At 52.8% G+C, this 18420-nt stretch overlaps 6 protein-coding genes across 6 annotated transcripts; 3 read left to right on the forward strand and 3 right to left on the reverse strand.

Annotated features, from left to right (window-relative positions):
- Nucleotides 1-125: 125 nt before the first annotated feature.
- On the reverse strand, nucleotides 126-1332 carry AYO20_05297 (hypothetical protein; the record flags this gene model as incomplete). Its single annotated transcript, XM_022643591.1, has 2 exons — nucleotides 126-705; nucleotides 866-1332. The coding sequence occupies 2 exons, from the start codon at nucleotides 1330-1332 to the stop codon at nucleotides 126-128; spliced, it is 1047 nt and encodes a 348-aa protein (XP_022500459.1).
- Nucleotides 1333-2511: 1179 nt separating this feature from the next.
- Nucleotides 2512-4705, reverse strand: AYO20_05298 (hypothetical protein; the record flags this gene model as incomplete). Its single annotated transcript, XM_022643592.1, has 10 exons — nucleotides 2512-2842; nucleotides 2902-2918; nucleotides 2969-3089; nucleotides 3139-3228; nucleotides 3304-3400; nucleotides 3454-3747; nucleotides 3811-4042; nucleotides 4098-4284; nucleotides 4341-4393; nucleotides 4451-4705. 10 exons carry the CDS (start codon nucleotides 4703-4705, stop codon nucleotides 2512-2514), a joined length of 1677 nt encoding a protein of 558 aa, XP_022500460.1.
- Nucleotides 4706-6080: 1375 nt separating this feature from the next.
- On the forward strand, nucleotides 6081-6461 carry AYO20_05299 (hypothetical protein; the record flags this gene model as incomplete). The annotated part of the gene is made up of 1 exon (XM_022643593.1): nucleotides 6081-6461. The coding sequence occupies one exon, from the start codon at nucleotides 6081-6083 to the stop codon at nucleotides 6459-6461; it is 381 nt and encodes a 126-aa protein (XP_022500461.1).
- A 1494-nt stretch (nucleotides 6462-7955) lies between these two features.
- Nucleotides 7956-9810, forward strand: AYO20_05300 (hypothetical protein; the record flags this gene model as incomplete). The annotated part of the gene is made up of 2 exons (XM_022643594.1): nucleotides 7956-8445; nucleotides 8513-9810. 2 exons carry the CDS (start codon nucleotides 7956-7958, stop codon nucleotides 9808-9810), a joined length of 1788 nt encoding a protein of 595 aa, XP_022500462.1.
- Nucleotides 9811-10361: 551 nt separating this feature from the next.
- Nucleotides 10362-12193, reverse strand: AYO20_05301 (hypothetical protein; the record flags this gene model as incomplete). Its single annotated transcript, XM_022643595.1, has 2 exons — nucleotides 10362-11265; nucleotides 11319-12193. The coding sequence occupies 2 exons, from the start codon at nucleotides 12191-12193 to the stop codon at nucleotides 10362-10364; spliced, it is 1779 nt and encodes a 592-aa protein (XP_022500463.1).
- Nucleotides 12194-13664: 1471 nt separating this feature from the next.
- On the forward strand, nucleotides 13665-17983 carry AYO20_05302 (hypothetical protein; the record flags this gene model as incomplete). The annotated part of the gene is made up of 2 exons (XM_022643596.1): nucleotides 13665-16650; nucleotides 16701-17983. 2 exons carry the CDS (start codon nucleotides 13665-13667, stop codon nucleotides 17981-17983), a joined length of 4269 nt encoding a protein of 1422 aa, XP_022500464.1.
- Nucleotides 17984-18420: the final 437 nt, after the last annotated feature.

Genomic DNA, 18420 nt, shown 5'->3' on the forward strand with positions numbered 1-18420 from the left:
GGTCATGTCTTGTCATGTCACGTCGTCCTTCTTATCGCTGGACCTCTTCCCCTGTCTCCCTCCCTGTCTTCCTGTTTCCCTAACCCCCCCTTCATGTCGAATTGCTCAGACCCTCTCGACAAGATTCATTTCCCCAATTCCGGCGTCTCCCCCAGCTGCGCGTACTCCATGGCCTCGGGGTACCGGGTGCCGGTGGCGACGCATTCCTGGCACGCGGCGCGGATGGCGCGGTCCTCGTCGTCGGTGAGCTCGACGTACAGGGCCGCGAGGTTCTCCTTGACGCGGTTCACGCTGCGCGTGCCGGGGAGGAGGTGGATGCCTTGGGGCCACTGGCGGCGCAGCCAAGCCAGGACGAGCTGGCTGGTGGTGACGCCCTTGGCCGCCGCGAGCTGCTCGATGCGCTTCACCAGCGTCAGGTTCTTGTCAAAGTTCTCGGGCTGGAAGCGCGGCAGCATCCCCCGGAAGTCGCCCTGCACGTCGGCGGGCGACTTGATGGTGCCGGTCAAGAACCCCCGACCCAGGGGCGAGTAGGCCACCACGGCGACGCCCAGTTCCTTGCACGCCTCGAGCACCCCGTTGCTCTCGATCTCCAGCGCCCACGGCGAGTATTCGATCTGCAGCGCCGCGATGGGGTGGACCGCGTAGGCGCGCCGCAGGGTTGAGGCCGAGACTTCGCTGAGGCCGATGTGGCGGATTTTGCCTTGACTGTTTTGCACGGAGATTTTTGTCATTAGCATATCCCCCTGGTTTTTTTTTTTTTGGTTTTTCTTTTTCTTGAGGGATAGGGACAACGATCCAAAACCAAAACCAGGAAATAACGAGTAGAAGAGGGCAAAAAGGTTCCGAGGGGAAAAAAAACACATACTTTTTCAATTCCACCATGGCCTTGACCGTCTCCTCAATGGGCGTCTTCCCATCCACGCGGTGGCAGTAGTACAGGTCGATCCAGCCGGACTGCAGTTTCTCCAGGCTGGCGGCGCACGCGGCGCGGATGTGCTCGGGGTCGCTGCGGATGATGTACGCGCCGCTGGCGTCCTGGCCGGCGAAGCCGAACTTTGTCGTCACGAAGACGTCGTCGCGCTTGTCCGGGTTCGCGCGGAACCACTTTCCCAACAGCGTCTCGGTGTCGCCGTACAGGTCGGCGTCGTCCCAGTGCGTCGCGCCCAGGGCGTACACGGCGTCCAAGAAAGCGAGGCGTTCCTCGTCCCCGCCCGCGGACCCGTACGCGTGGCCCAGCGACATCATCCCGATGCCCATGGCGGGGATGGAGGGGCCGTCTTTGCCCAGCGGGAGGGTCGGGAGGGGTTTGGACAGCGATGGCGCCGACGACATTGTTGGGTGTTCTCGAAGAGGAAAGGAAGAAGAAAAGGCGGGTGGGTGTGTGTGTGTGTGAGGGAGGGGATCGAGTCGTTTGATTTTGTTTGGTCTGTACCCAGTAGAGTGTACCGGGTTAGTCTTGTGTAGTGTGAAGGCAGTGTACCTCGTACTCGGTATGTAATGTTGGTGTTGGTGTTTGATGCGGAAATACGCAGCCGAGCAAAGAAACAAAAAAAAAGAAGTCGATGAACATCCGCCAACACCTGGTCCTTTATATACACTTTTTGCCAATTCACCCTCTCCGCAACCTTCTCCTCCTCATCGAGCGACTTCCGTCCGTGCCCTCTTTACATCACATCAGACCAAAAACAAAACATCGTGACGGTGACCTTTGCCATTCCCATTCCTTAACTCCGACTCCCGCTTTTGATACTAGTCAGCCACCTACTAGATAGAACAAGGAGGTAAAAAGCAAGGCAGCTCTGGCGTTCCAATCACAAACTTGACGACACGACTCCTCTTCGTCAGAAGCTTAACTGTATGTACAACCAACGCACCAACGCAACAGAAAACTCTCTAGTCTGGAACTGGGGACCCAAAGAAAGAAAAAACATACAAGCGGGCGGTAATTCAGCCGTGACTTGTCGCGGGGACGAATCAGACGCGGCGCAGGGGGCGGGGACGGGTGGACGAATCCGGACGTTTCGACCGGGTCGGTCACCCCCCAAAATACGAAAAGGGACCGTGTGGAACATTTCGTGGACAGACGGCGATAGAGTCTGGATAATTGCGGCCAATGCGGACGATAGGGACAAAGACGGTCAAATCAAAAATTCAAAGCTGCAATCGAGTGGCTTCAGGGTCTGTTAAGTCCGAGATCCTTGCATATCATATGTACGTAGAACCAAGGCATGGGCAAGTAAGTAGGAAAGTGGGCGGGCATTGGTCAGACAAGAATAATATTCGGTAGAATATGTATAGCAAACTATTTATTGTATAGCAAAGTGCTCCTTTTTCTTCTCTGATGATGCCCTGTCCCAGTCTCTGGTTCGTTGATGCTTGAAGCCGCTCTCTACACTACAGGCCCAAAAGGAGCAAGGAACCTATACAAGCGAAATGCCTCTCCTCCCCGGAACAACCGTCTTGGTGAACCTCTATCAACCTCTATAAGACCGTCCCCTTCTTGCTCCTCCCTCACAGCTTGGCAGCTCGTCCATCTGATTGAGCCTTTTTACACGGCAGCTCTCTTCTCAAGATCTTTCCCGACGGCGTCTTGGGTAGATTTTCCAGTTCAAACACTCCACCGCGCAGCTTCTTGTAGCCCGCCACTTGCCCGTCGGCCCAGGCACGGATTTCAGCAAGCATGGCTGGTTTTTGAGCAGCCGGCGTGGTGGGAGGAAGTGTCACGTATGCAATGGGCAGTTCGGTGGCTTGTTCGTCCGAGTATATCGACGTCACGGCAGCGTCCTTGACCAAGGGATGCTTTAGGAGCAGGTCTTCGAGTTCCGATGGTGGTACTTGGAATCTAGCATTCAGTCAGCATTGTGAGCACTTATCAATCCATATCCTCGGGTGAGCTTTTACCCCTTGTATTTGATCAACTGCAAGCAGGTCAGCAACATCTCCTCAGGTGTACGAGCCTGACACTCACCTCTTTGAGACGATCCGTGACCCAGAAATTGCCATTCTCGTCCACCCGCAAGATATCACCTGTGCGAAGCCAGTCACCCACAAAAGTCTCTCGTGTGGCGGCTTCGTTGTTGTAATATCCCCTAGCCCTCGGTCAGTACGGCAGGAAATTAGACGCGCGCAACCACTAACATCATTGTCTGAGGGCCTCGAACCCATAGTTCGCCCTCTTCACCTGGCGCGACATCCTTAAACGTGACCGGATCGACCAGACGGAGCTCACTGTAGAAGAACGGGGGACAGGTTAGAACCGAGCTTCCTCTAAATAGCGGTAGAGACAATGCGAGAGATACGTACGTTCCCGCAATGGGCTTTCCTGCCGTCCCAACATTCTCATCGTCGTCCAGCGGGCTCTGCACAAGCACGGAGGGAGAACATTCGGACATTCCATAGCCTGCCATTTGTCAGCCTGTTGAACCGCTCGAAATCATATTCAGAGTGGCCGACCTTGGACGATCTTGGTATCGCTGCCAAACCTTGCCTTCAGTTTCATCTGGAGATCTTTCTTGGTCGGTGCTGCCGAGATGAGGATGATCTTCAAGTGCGACAGATCATATTTTGCCGCAATGTTTGAAGACGCCAGTTGAATGGCCACGGGCGGAACAATGTGAGTCCACGTTGCCTTGTATTGCTCCATCTTGCGGCAGTACAATTCCAGGTCAAAGGCTGGGATTCCACAGGTAAACGAGCCGACCCACATGCCACTCAACACCACAACCGTAAGACCATAGACATGGCAGTCTGTGAGGATTGGGTCAGACTCCCAGGACTGATGCCGTGGCACTTGAATGAATAGACACTTACATGGTGGAAAGAAAACAGCGCGTGACGAGTGATTCATCATCCAGGGAATCGAACAGCGACCTTGGATGAGATTGTTCACTATACTGTAATGGGATAATTGCACGCCTTTGATTTTCCCAGTCGTCCCAGAAGAAAACACAATCATGGCCGTCAGATTCTTGGTGCTCCTCCCTCGCAGGTCGAAGATTGGAAGCGACTCCTCGGGGGTTTGACCCTCGATGTCGTCGGGGAACTGGCAAGAATCAGACTGGCACGTTCTACTATAGAAGGTTGCAAGCGTCACTCACCAGCTTGAGATCACCAGACCTTCCCAGCACGGTGAAAAGTACCGGACGTTGACTTGGTCCCCAGCCCAGCTCAGCAAAGGCAGCATTGACGGTAGCGAGTTTGCTTGGGTCAATCGCGACATGGGTGGGCTGGATCAGAGACAGAGCATGGGCAACGTCTTTTGCAACCGAGGCCGGGTTGAGGGGTCTGTTGACGAGGTTTGTGAGATACTCATGATCCTCCAAGATCCTGGGCAGACATACGATAATACAGCTCCGAGCCACATGGTTGCATGCGCTAAAATCACAAAGTCGGTCTATGTCTCGGTTGATCAGACCATGCATGACAGTTCTTGGGTTGGCAAATGACATACCGAGTTGGGAAGAATAACCAACAGTCTATCCTGTTCCTTCAATCCCAATTTGTGCTGTAGCCCCCATGCGCAACGGGCAGCTTGTTTTCGGAGGCCACCATACGTAATACTCTTGTTGGCGATGGTGTCGACATGAACGACCTTGTCGGCAGGGACAGTGTCGGGGTTGTACTTGGTCATTAGTTCTGGAAGGGTGATGTTGTCAATCGGACCCGCCCATGGGAAGAACGGCCCGGTCATGATATTTTCAGCCATGGTGTTGGTGATGTTGTTGTTGTTGTTCTTGCTGTTGCTGCTGCTGGCCTTGGGGGACAGGAAGCCAATACCCTTGAGTTTGGGGGGATTTTGCCATTTTGTAAGGACCTACTGTAGCATGAAATCGTATCTAGCGAGGCCAATGAGAGCTCTGGCCGAGGTACTTGGTCAACCACAATACAAGGTACCTTGGACATATAGTTAATGACCACCAGCCTGCCTCGGGTGGAGCAAAGCCTCCTACTGGTTCGAAACCTCCGCGCCTCCATTGGTAGAGACGCCCTCGCAGCCTCGGTAGCGAGTCGTCATTTGTCTGAAGCCGAAATACAGGACACTCGGTGTGTATAAAAGGCTGGAAAAAGATATGCAGTGTGCTTTGTGTCAAAGAGAAGCCGGCCATGTGGAATAGTAAGCTCTTTGATACCCCACAATGTTACAAGACAAGGCAATCTCTGTTCCTGGTCCACATGTGTGTGGTTTGAAATTCACCTCGCACCCATGCGGCGAATGAGATTACGCTGTTCGCGACAATGTGATAGCGATCGAAACGAATGGGCCTCAGACGTCTCTGTGCACTTCCTTTGTAACATCATTCCTTGTCACTGAAGCTTGCATGAGCGGCGTAGGAGACTCAAAGCACATTTGTGTGAACCAAGTCAAACGGGAATCTGCCGAGTTATGGGTCTAAACGCGACAGAATCGAGGCAGATCCATTTCATCTTGGATGGATGAACTATGCAGGTGAGCAGATGCCGAGAGAATGCCAACTGCGGGCGACTTGGTGGTGGAATTGGATGAAGATTGAGATTGGACGAGGACCACTGGACGACGGGGAGGGAGAAGGAGAAGCAACTCCGGCGCAGGCGCAGGCGCAGGCAAAAGGCAAAAGGCAAAAGGAAATGTGGGGGTTCGATGCTTGATTCCCCATCATCACCATCTTCCTCTACAAGCGACTCAATGATAACAACTCCTCACTACTCCCCATCCAATACTTTGTATCTCGTGCCTCCCTACACTCCTCGTTTCCTCGTTTCCCCAAGAATGAACGTGGGCTTCGCTATTTTTATCTCCACAAACTCTGCCTCTCCTGACTAGTTTATCTCTCACCATGCGCTGTGCCGTCGTATTCGGAGCAGCTATTTTCAGTGCCTCTCAACATCACTTGCTGGCCATCTGCTCTATTGAATGAATACCCTGCACTTCCAGCCTCATCCGTAATTTCGTACTAACCGGACATCAACTACTCCAGGTTTCATATCATCAGATAGCTAGCTAATCACAGATAACTGTTCGACTTCCTCGTCGATCACATTGGCCCGATTCTTCAAAACAACACAGTGAAGAATATCACTTGAACTCCTCCACTGTTGCAAACATGTGCTTTGGAAACAGTCAGACACTCGACGACCCTACCCAACCTGCAGTACATGCCGTCAATCCGTGGGGTCGCAAGATTAATGACCCTACACAACAGCCCATCCACATCACCGAATCCAATGAGGCTCACATGAGTGAGGTGCCGGGCCCAAAAGTGAAAGGGCGGAAAGCCAGCCACAAAGACCAGCCAGCTTTTGTGGATGTAACCGATCACGACGCAAAACCCGTAACGAGAAAACTGTCCAGCTCGGAAGCTGATGCAGCGCGCCTCACACCTCAGAAGAGCGCCGAGAAAAAATGGCGGAAGAAGAACCCAGGCTCGTCGACTTATGGCTACGGCGCTGCAATGGGTGCAGACTTTGCCGCCTCTGCGATGTGATCATGGTTTAAATGTTGTCTGGATGAATGCGGGAGGAGTAAGAGCATGGAAGGAAGTGTCTATAATGGGCTTAATATGGAGCAGTCCACTGTCTCCCTTCAACAGATCTATGTCGACACAGACCTTGCGCGGTAGTTGGTTATCATATCCCGTTGGAGCTTCAATCCTGTTGTCTTTTTGAGTGCGCGGTACCTGCTTGTATGAAGGGAGTCAGATGTCTGAGGAGTGAAGTCGCGTCGCATATGCAACTAGTCCGAGTTGAGCTGGGACTATTCATGGCTTTATTATTATACGAGGATGCCAATCACAGACCTGAACATACTCACACACCTGCGCCATTGTTTGTTGACTGTTTCATTCCGACTCAAGCAGAATAGAAACAAATCTGTTTTGTCATCAGTCACGTGGTCGGCCCGACTATTTGTCCGCAGCCCGCAGCCCGCAACCCACTTTGTATCCTGCCAACCTGCTCTCTCTTCATCGAAATCACCGTCAAATCCGTACCGAATGCTCGCTTGATCAGGTAAATGGTATCTCAGCTATTGCTATGACGTGATATATGCCATGCAGCACCACCGTCACCAGATCTCCTTAGGCGCCAACATCTCGATATGCGGAAAATACATGTTTGCCATTTACGACCACACTGCCAGCCGTCGTCAACCCCCATGCTTTGAAGCAGATACGTATCCAGCGCTCCTATTCTAGATCTCATGGCAGAACAGAAAAATGTTAGTGGGAGTGAGAAGAGCAGACAGGTGACTCATGAATCATGAAGACCTCGTTATAAGGGATCGTATACGTTTGAGATATGAGCGAAGCCTCCGCCACGCGAGCCATGCCTTCGTATCGCGCCGCATTCGCTTAGAGTTGCCAATCAGCAACCGAGAAACGGGCCAACGAGAAACTAACTGTGCCGGATCAGTTACGGTTCAAAATTCCCCATCGTGTTTGTCCTGATTTGCCTGGAGAAATGGATGCTGCCTCAGACAAAGGGGCCTACGTACCTATCTGTGGGCGGCGTGAAATTCTTCCGCTGGCCAAAGTCGGCATTCTCGACACTATTGCCCCGAATCAACCAATGCGCTTCTCGCAGCTCCAGTTATTTCAGCCTCGTCTTGGATGCCCAGCGTTATGGGGGCTTGTTCCGGCGAGATGCGCTGTTAACTGTCCCGAAGAGAAATCTTGACGGATGCCGCTCGGATGGAATATGCTTTGGGTGAGTATCAAGTGGTACAAGTATATATCATGGACGTGGCGACTTGGGACTGTGTTCGCTGTCCAAATCCACCCAAGCTAAAGAAGCTCCTGTCCTTGCCTCTCCTTTGTCTGCTATTGTCCCAATAGAACCAGGTACCGAGTACATCTTTGGTCCCACACATTACATTGGCACAAACACTCGCGGAAACCTTTATAGAATCCCTTCTGTTCAGTTCTGAGCATCACCTCCTCATTCTGCACAATCCTCAACACTCCCAAATATCCTCCTCCACCATGGACGTACCGACTGCGCCCTCTGAAGAAGCGAAAGAAGGGCCACTCTTTCAAGAGACCCAAGAATCTCAGACAACTCCATCTTCCGCTTCCATGGTTTCCGAGAAGGGAGACATCGACAACAACAATGGCGCCCCCTCCGCACCCCCCCCATTCACAATCTCCACCCGCTTCGTTATGGCCTTTGTTGCTCTGTCAGTGCTTACTCTCATGGTGGCGCTTGATGGCACTTCAATCAGTGTCGCCCTCCCCATCATCGCCAGAAAACTACACGGAACCGCCATTGAAGCATTCTGGGCCGGCACTTCGTTCCTCCTCGCCTCGACCGTATTTCAACCCAATTTCGCCTCCTTCAGCCATATCTTTGGACGAATGCCTGTCATCATGGTCTCTATTGCATTGTTCTTTGTGGGTGTGATGATGGCGGCCTTATCAAATGGTTTCGGACTATTACTTGCTGGAAGGGCAGTTCAAGGGCTTGGTGGCGGCGGTAGGTCACCTCTCCTCCTCATCAGTCATGTCTGCAGACACTTTGATTCTGACTCGAAAATAAACAGGCGTCATGGCCATGACCGAAATCGTCATCACAGATCTGGTTCCCCTCCGTTACAGAGGTCAATGGGCTGGAATCATAGCTGGGATGTGGTCTATTGGGTCTGTGTCGGGTCCCATCATCGGCGGCGCCTTTGCCCAAGTTCAATGGCGTTGGATTTTTTGGCTCAATCTCCCCTTTATCGGCATCGGAGCTGTCATGATTCCTTTGTTCCTCCGTCTCAACGTCATTCCACAGAGCATTGCCGCAAAGTTGCGCCGGGTGGATTGGATTGGCACCGTCGTCTTCGTGGGCAGCATGACGAGTTTCCTCATCCCACTGACATGGGGCGGCGTCATGTACAGCTGGTCGTCGTGGAGGACGTTGGTTCCATTGCTCGTCGGCGCCGTGGGCCTGATTGGCTTCGGCTTCTATGAAGCATACCTCGCGCCGGAACCTTTGCTGAGACTGTCGGTGTTCAGCAACCGCACCGCCAACATCGCATACGTGACGACAACCCTCCACGGCATGGTTCTCTGGTGTATCTTGTACTACCAGCCACTGTACTTCGAAGCTGTCAAGGGCTACACACCTGTGGTGGCGGGTGTCGCGCTCTTCCCCGCGAGTTTCACCGTGGCGCCAATGGCCGTAGTGACGGGCCTGTTGATCACAAAGTTCGCGGCATACCGCTGGTCCATCTGGGCCGGCTGGACTACTGCGACACTGGGTCTGGGTCTTCTGACGCTTCTGAAGGTGGACACGACCATCCCGCAGTGGATCTTCATCGACCTGATCTCGGGCATCGGGCTGGGCATCCTGTTCCCGGGCCAGCAGTTCCAGGTGCAGGCCGCCAGCTCGAACAAGGACATGGCGTTCGCGGTGGCCATCTTCGTCTTCTTCCGCTCGTTCGGCCAGACCGTGGGCGTGGCCATCGGCGGCGTCATCTTCCAGAACCAGATGGTGACCAACCTGCAAAAGTACCCGGCCTACGCCGCCCGCGCCTCGGAGCTGGCCAAGGACGCCGCCGCCCTCGTCGAGATCATCAAGGCCACCCCCAGCGGCGCGGGCAAGTTGGCCCTGCGCACCGCCTACACCGACTCGCTACGGACAGTCTACATCGTTCTCACCGCGCTGGCGGGCTTTTCTCTCGTGCTGAGCCTGTTCATCAAGGCGTACGACCTCAACGTCGGCCTCGAGACCGAGCAGGGTCTGATCGTCTCGGTCAAGAAGGCCCCTCCTCCGAACGCCAGAGGTCGAGACGAGGAGGAGCAGGTCGCGGTCCCGGTCCACGGCAACCAGGCCGTCCTGCAAGGTTCAACTTAAGCGGTGCACAATCGAAGTCGACAGACAAAAAAAAGGGGGGACACTGGCTTCCTTCACCGCTCCCACCCCCCTCTTTCTCCTTTCTCCTCTCTCCCTTCTTCCTCCCTGTGAGACCCGAGATTTGAGTGAAGTGGAGGTGTATGGACGGATAGTCGGCGCACGGCGAAGGCGTTACATCTATCTCCCTCTCCCATCATGACTTGACGCCTTGCTGCATTGATAGAGGTACAGATTCGATGGATGGACGGGACGGATTCCTCTGTTTCGATAAGTTTTCTTTCTTCCAATGAATGTCGTGATACTCCCCTTGATGATAAATAGATAGATAGACCTGATGGACTGTAATGATAATCTACGCGAGATACTTACTGAATGAATGCGTGAATGAATAAACAAAGAAATAAGAAATGTGACTCGATTCCGTTGATATTAATTAGTGCTCCTTTCTCCCTTCTTCCTGCCTACGAGCAGCACTCTAGATCTCTCGACCGACAGCAATGGCAACACAACATTTCATCAACATTCCTTCTCTCCCATGTGGCAGTCTCCCATCAGACATGGCCATTGGCTTGACCGTTGTTCGTGATCCCCGCGTCGAGCTGCTGGAAAACCACGTCAACCTCCTGTCCCCTCTTGACCTCAAGTGGCACCCTGAGCTCATCTCCAATCTGGCCTTGCAAGTCTCTACTTGTCCGCAACTTCCCATCGACATAGACGGCCCAATGCCCCGGGGATAAATTCCGAGCGACGGGCTCAATGTTTACTGCCTCAGGACGTGCTCGCCCCTCGATATCCCACCCTTTCACGGTGAGGATCAGCGCATGGGCATCTTTGTCCCACACACCACGGAGGACGCCAACCCCGTGTTCCTTACCTGCGAATTCGAGGTTGTCAATCCACGGCGTCTGGGCCAGAGATTCTCTTGTCCAAGGCTTTTCGTACATGATGCGCTGTCCGTCTTTGACATTGAGTCGTGCGTACCCGATCGCAGCGTTGCCGCAAAATGGAGATATGTGTGTCCATTGGACGCCCTCGCCATCTTGGTCGTCCTCAGTGAAGACGAACGGCGTGTCGTTGCGGGGGTAGAACAGGCCCCCGTTCTCCCACGTGGGATTTAGAGACTCGTCTGCATATGCAAGAAGGCCGTTGAGAAGCTCTGTTTGGCCGAGCTCGGAGAGCCATTGGACAACATATCCGAAGCAGGGTTTGGTGTAGGGAAAAGGCGGCTTGGGATTTCTTGAGAGATCGGTTTTAGCGAGACGGATGGCTTCCTGGAGTGTTTCTTGTTCCGATCTGGTGGACGAGGCTGCTGCCGATAGTTGGCGGTAGTGGGTGGCCACGATGGGCGGTTGCAGACGGACACGGCTGGAAATGTTCGTGATAAAGCCAGGGAACTGTTTGGGGTAGAGGCTCTCTACGAGTTCGTGATTCCAGGAATTCATAAAAGCGCCCGCCCTAAACATTTGTGAGCCCGAGTCCCCAATGGACCAAGTCAGTAAAATGCCTACCATGCGGTCCATCCTACATCTCTAGGAGGGGCGATCATGTCCTGTTTGACCATCCAAAAATCAACAAAGAGACCATTGGAAGAGACCATGCCCTTTTTGTCCCAGGCGGCCTTGTATTTCGTCAGAAGCTCCTCGACCTGGGTAGTATCATCGCGGGAATCATTGTATTTCATTGCTATGATCTGTGCCACAGTCAGCGAAGATAACATAATGGAGGGGAGTGGCTGTACTGGAAATTGGTTGCAGACGACAAAAACCACGTTTGGCTCACAACAGACGCCCACCCATCCATTCCTCTCCATCTCCCGGACGATGGCTGCCTGGAGGCTGCGGTTATCGTAGGAGAAAGTCTCGTCGCCGAGACCATAAAACATAGGGTCCCATTTGAAAACAAGGGATTCGGGTTTCTCGAATTCGTCGTCGTCGAAGAGCATGGCGTAGAGACTAGTCATCAACAGAAGATGACCGCTATACATGATGTTTTCTCTCACGACAGGATCGGCCCACGGTTCCCTGAGCTTCTGCAGACTCGGGTCGGTGCGCACACCACCTAGACTAGTATTGAACCAGTAGGCCCAGACCTCCTTGCGCAGCATTTTATGGATCAGCTGGCGGAGAAGTGGTTTGAATATCGAGCGAAGAGCCGGCAGACGGTGATAGTGAGCAACACCGACCGCGTAGGCCATTGTGGCTAGTTGGTAGCGGTAGGCATCCAAGAACTCTTGAAGGGGTTCTTGAGAGCCCATTTTGGCCCATTCTCCATCTGGCTGGAACGCGAGGTTGCAGAAATGGCGGAGGTGGCCTAATTGAGCGGGTGACAATTTGGGATATTGAGACAAGTCAAGCTTGAGGGTTTGGGGGATAGACTGCGCCATGGCTGTGACAAGAGTGCCTTTGACGAGCTGCTACCGTAGAGCATCGAGCAGTGCAAGAAGAAAAAGCCTACCGTGAGCGAAATGCCGTGTCCCTATAAGGCCCGAATTTTGAGGCCTTCTCGTATCAGGCCGCGGAGAAGGCTCCTAAGGCCATCTGCGAGTGTGATTGATCTGAGCCTGGAATTGTAATTGTCCCGTATCCGTGTCCTCGGTATCCGATGCCCACATGGCCCTCAATGAGTCAACGACGGACCGTGTTGCTAGCTCGCGTAAGAGCGACCACCAAACTCGCAGTCCTTGTACTCCAAGTCGGCGTGAAGACGACTCGCATAGCTTGCGGCCACAGCCTCTTTATAATACCGTGGGTGTGATGTATATCAGACTCTCCGACAAACAACAACTTGTGTTCTTGGTCACTTGTGGCCCACCTGCGTACAAGTGCCCATGAATTATCATCTTTTACTGAATATACCAGTGGGGAGTTGGTGGCCTCGGCGTCCACAAGACTTGGGACTGGCAGTCACATGGTAAAGGTGGAGGAGGTCGGGGAAAGCGGTTGATGATCGGATCGCGTCTCGCCTTTATCGGTTCTCGATTGGCTGGAGGCCAGTAATCCGATGAATAACAAGAGAACGGCTCCTTCGTGGGCGGCCTAGTGAATTGCACCTCAGCAGGGACCTGGTGGTTGTACACCTACACTCTCGCATCTTTCTCATTGGAGCCATAGCAGATGCAAGCTGCTGCAGAAGGAGTGAGGCTGTGACGATGGATGGTGGCTGGAGAGGTGCACGAGGAAGCGAGAGTCAATTGAAAAGTGGGAAAACAGGATATGCGAGGAACTGGAAATGGGGATCTGAGAGGCAATTTCAATTTCCCATGCTTGTGTGGCCCCTAGTGCCCAACCCGCGTGTTTGGTGGCCTCCGATCACTTCTCGTGTCGCTACCAAATGTGGAAGAACCAAGTCCATCATTCTCATAACCACTGAGCCACTTGTACAAGATATCCTCGCCAATGTCTGCTACCCCTACTTCAGTTTTCACTAGCCACTACAAGACTCCGAAATACGAGGTTGTGGCCACCCTAAGGCCACCGCTGAAGCGACAAAGAATCTGGCTTGCGCAGGCCCTAGTGTGCCGTCAAGTGCCTCCTACGTCACCTCACATTCCGCTTGTGATGCTTGCTAAGTGGCTGACTTCCCGGACCACCAGGCACTATCGCCTTGATCTGTCTTAGGTAGAGTGATCCCGCGGTGCTCCCTCTCCTCCAGTCACCCTCACAGCCACACCTGCTCCTTTGGAAATGGTCGCTAAAGGCGATGTCGACTTCGAACCCAGACCATCCCACCATAGTATTCTCTTTCCATCCCTAGCCGCTTCAGACTCCACTGCTGCTGTTGCTGCAATCGCTGAGGGACGCAATGCCACAGCGTCTTCTGCTCACCATTTCTGTATCGACCTACCCCAACTCCCTATGGCGACCGAAATTGCCCTGGCCGCCCTTGCGACCCTGCCTACACCAATACTCGTCCTCTCCTCCTTAAAGACTGTCCTCCTCGCGAATTCGGCCGTGGGGAGGTTATTGGGAGCCGATCAAAATGATCCCGACTTCGATGTGACCGACTTCCTCAAGGGCCAGACGCTGTCCCAGTTGGGGATTGACATGGTCTCGGATGGCGGCGTTCCAATATGGGTTAGTTGGGAAAGATTTCTCGACAACCTCGCCAGTGATTTGCAGTCGACTGCAGGAGATAGACTGTCTCAACGGACTTCCCTACACGACGTGCAGAGCAGAGAGACGCCTCCTGTTCCAATATCTGAGGCCGCCGCTGCAAGAGGTAGGCCGCAGTTGCAGAGGCGTACTGAAAAGCCTCAGGACACTGTGGTCGATGTGGTCATCTCCTATCCTCATGACCAGATGCCATCTCGCAGTCGTCGACAGAGACATAATCAAGCCCATGGGGCTGTCCACACCACGTGTCGAATGATCATCAGTATCTGGGAGTTGCAAGGACAACGCTTCTTCACTCTGACATTCACAAGCTCCGCAGGGCATCCCCCCAACAAACCATCATCACTCTCATCAGGCACTACGCGTCATCCGTCGTCCAATTCAGCCAGATCCTCCCGTTCGTCGCAATCGCAGACACCTGCTTCCTCCTCTGACACCTCTCAAATTACGTCTCCTGTGGAACAGCCCTCCATGGTTTCTTTCCCTCCCGTCGCCCCTCCCGCGCAGTGTTCGGTTCCCTCTGCCCCCACCGACTTCCAGAAGGTCCTGAAGATGAAGAACGCCATGTTGAGTGCGATCGAAATCCCACTCATTGCCATGTGGAAAGATGAGAGCGTGGTTTTGCCAAACCTGGCTGCTCGAAAGTTAATGGCAGTCGAAACCGATCCCACGTCAGATGAGTCGTACGACTTCATGTCACGATTTCGCCCGTGGACTACAGATTTCTCGCGGGAGCTCCAAGAGGAAGCCAATCCCGTCCTTGCTCTGTGCCGTACTCAGCAGCCCTTCACCAACTGGCAGATTGGTCTACTCAATGAGAAGACGGGCAAAAGATCAAACTTCGATGTCAGCGGGCATCCTGTTTATGACGAAAAGTCTGGGGAATTTCTGGCAGGCTTGATAGCCTTCAAGGATGTCACAGAGTATACCGAAAGGATTGCACACCAGACAGCAGAAAATGAAGAACAATTTCGCCTCATCTGTGATATGATGCCACAGATGATCTGGACCACGAGGGCGGACGGCTACCACGACTACTATTCCAAAAGATGGTACGACTACACTGGCCTGACACCAGCCAATTCATTGGGCCAGGGGTGGAAACTGGCTTTCCACCCAGAAGATATGCCTGAAGCCACGCACAGATGGCGTCACTCCCTCGTGACCGGGGACGAGTACATCACGGAGTATCGCTGCAGAAGATTCGACGGTCAATGGAGATGGATGCTTGGGAGGGCCTTACCCATGCGTGACCATAAGACAGGCAAGATCCTCAAATGGTTTGGTACGTGCACAGATATCCAGGAAGTCGTCGATGCCAAGTTTTCTGGACAGAGGGTTCGACGGCAATTGCTGGACGTGTTAAAACACTCGCAAATGACCATGTGGATTCTCGACAGACAACTGAATGTCACTTTTCACGAGGGTTCCTTCATTATGGGCGATGCGACAACCGACAGGATCGTTGGGGTCCCTATCCTGGACGTCTTCCGTGAGCGCCTGACCCCGCAAGCGATCAACAAATTCAGGAAGGCTTTGTACCGTATTTTATCAGGAGCATCCGATCTGGAAATCTGCGAGAATGAAGTGAATTCTAGATGGTTTCGATCCAAACTGGTACCGCTCAAGGGTAAAACTGGCCCCAATAGAGTGGAGGATGAAAACTATATTGCTGGGGTCATTGTCATCGGATCTGACGTTACGTCGTTACGCCACAAGGAACAGGAAAACATCATATTGCTTGCGAAGGAGACGGCAGCTAAAGAAGCGAGCAAGATGAAGAGCAGCTTTCTCGCCAACATGTCTCATGAGATTCGGACGCCAATCGCAGGAGTGCTGGGAATGTCAGAGCTACTTATGGATACCTCCCTGGATCTGGAACAAAGCGAATTCGCCCAAAACATCCAAAGATCTGCCAACTCTCTTCTCACGGTCATCAACGACATTCTGGACTTCTCCAAGATCGAGTCCGGCCGGCTTGATATCGAGGAAGTGCAGTTTAGCCTAAACCACGTTCTTCGTGATGTTGCCAAAATGCTTTCATTTGCAGCTCAACGCAAGGGACTCGAGTTCAGGAGTGCCATCGACCTCAGACCATCCGAGGAACTCATTCTGTTAGGTGACCCTGGTCGGATACGACAGATCCTGGTCAACCTTTTAACCAACAGTATCAAATTTACTTCGACGGGCTTCGTGAGGTTGAGCGCCAACATCGTTGGTGAAACCACTGACACAATTACGATTGATTTTTGTGTCGAAGACAGTGGAATCGGAATTGAAGAAGAAGTCAAGAAGAAACTGTTCACGCCTTTCAGTCAAGCCGACTCAAGCACTGCCAGACGTTTCGGAGGGACCGGGCTCGGGCTGACCATATGTAAAAACTTGGTAGACCTGATGCATGGGACGATTCGTCTGGATTCCAAGCTCGATACAGGGACCAAAGCCATCTTCAGCGTCCCATTCAAGAAACTTGAATATCAAAATGGTACTCCCATAACTGAGCTCGAAGTCGGCTCGATGCCTGACCGTTTGCACGCCGACTTGTCTTGCTCCAAGGATTCATCAAAAGAAGACACTCGGAAACATCAGAAGATTCTCGCCCTAACCAGGTCATTAGGAGATATGAGTGTAGGTGGTGATCACACTCAGGCGATGTTGTCCATTTCGGGGATCGAAACTCCTGTCCCCGAGCTTGAGAGAGATCAGATACATATACTCGTTGTGGAAGGTAAGCAATGTCGAAGAAACAACGCTTGGGTTTGAAGTTGACAAATCTAGATAATCCTGTGAACCAGCAAATTGCCCTCAGGTTCATCAAAGCTCTGAAGTTTTCTGCTATTGCTGTGTGGAATGGCAGAGAGGCTCTAGAGTATCTTCTTCAAGCCACCTCGCCCGACCTCACCTTGGAACAATCACAGCAATATCCCATCCCTTCGCTTATATTAATGGATGTTCAGATGCCTGTACTGGATGGGTACCACGCCACACATATACTCAGGCATCATGCACCATTCACGGACATCGAAATAATCGCGAAGATTCCAATTGTGGCCATGACTGCTTCAGCAATTCAAGGTGACCGAGAAAAATGTGAGAAGGCAGGAATGGACGACTACATGGCCAAGCCTGTCAAACGGGCTCTCTTGGAGAAAACTATATTGAAATGGATATCCAGAGCCCGCAAAGGTTACAGGCATCGGGAATGGTCAGAAGCTCCCATAGGCCCCCAGAAACAATCCTTCGGAAGCGGGTGCACCGACCACTCATCGATTTGTGGCAATGCCGATGCTATTGCCACTGAGTTCTACGCTCGGAATGGCACATCAATACGGCTGCCTAGTTCGACAGATGCACAGCTGCGTGCACCGACAGACGATGCTATTGATGTGAACACCAAAGCCGCTACGGTCCGATCCAATCTTTCCAGGGCCATTCTTGCCGGGGAGATCCCTGGAGGCGGAACAGAAGGAGACCGAACAATGAGGCGGGTCGAGGCTGAGGACAAAGCACAAGCACTCCGGGACGCCAAGTTGTTGTCGGTGACCGATTTGAATCGTGGCCGGTGTATTATTGCTCCTACAATCATGGTCGATGGCGCGTTTGAGCCCAGCTCTCACTCGTCCGATCAAGCCCAACCGGTTTCTGGAGCGGGCGGACCTTTGACAACATTGGCTTTGACAGAAGAGAATGTGTACCTCTTCAACAATACACGAGACAACGGCTTCATTGCTGCGGGAACACCTCCACCGGACACGAGGCCTGAGGGATTTGTTTACCCTCTCTCAGATATTCCTGGACCACCGCCGGAGGGGACTCTTGCAGCAGCCGACCTGGCCGATCCTGATGTTCATGCCGAAGTCCTGGGTTTATCGGTTGTGGAAACGGCAAAGTCTTCGCCGTCCCACGCGGGAAATAACACATCACCTGCAGAAGCAGGAAGTGACCGATCTCAAAGCCGACGAGATGTGGGCGGGCTGGATCCTGACAGTCGACGGAGAAGCGATTGGAGCATGAGCACAGCGCGACCAGCGAAGGGTTACCACGAGCAAGAAGGTGAATGATACTCGCAGAAGGAGGTTTGAATTTTCGACCTTGCATTGACGGAATACGACCACGTTACATCATGAATTTTGAGTCCGTGGGAAACCGCTAACAAAATTATTGGAACAGAGAGACGCCCTGATGATATAAACGACTTTTGATGGGCACGGACGGGCAACGGCCCATGACCATGTACGACTCACATAACGGCATATACGATGAATCGGAGGCGCCTCGCCCCCGGATAGAGCGTCACAATCATGAGAAGACACTGGATCTCAGCATAAAGGGCAAAAGTGCTAAACACGGATGACGAGGACAATGATACCCACTACAACATGGTTTAAGATATCAAATCTTAGGGAGGCAAATGTCAACGGCATGGATAGCGTGGAGGTGTATAATGTGTATATACTCTGGGTCTGGGACGAAAGCACGAGGTAACTAGGTACGAGGT

The sequence above is a fragment of the Fonsecaea nubica genome (genome assembly GCF_001646965.1).
Source record: "Fonsecaea nubica strain CBS 269.64 chromosome Unknown Scaff30, whole genome shotgun sequence".
NCBI lineage: Eukaryota > Fungi > Ascomycota > Eurotiomycetes > Chaetothyriales > Herpotrichiellaceae > Fonsecaea > Fonsecaea nubica.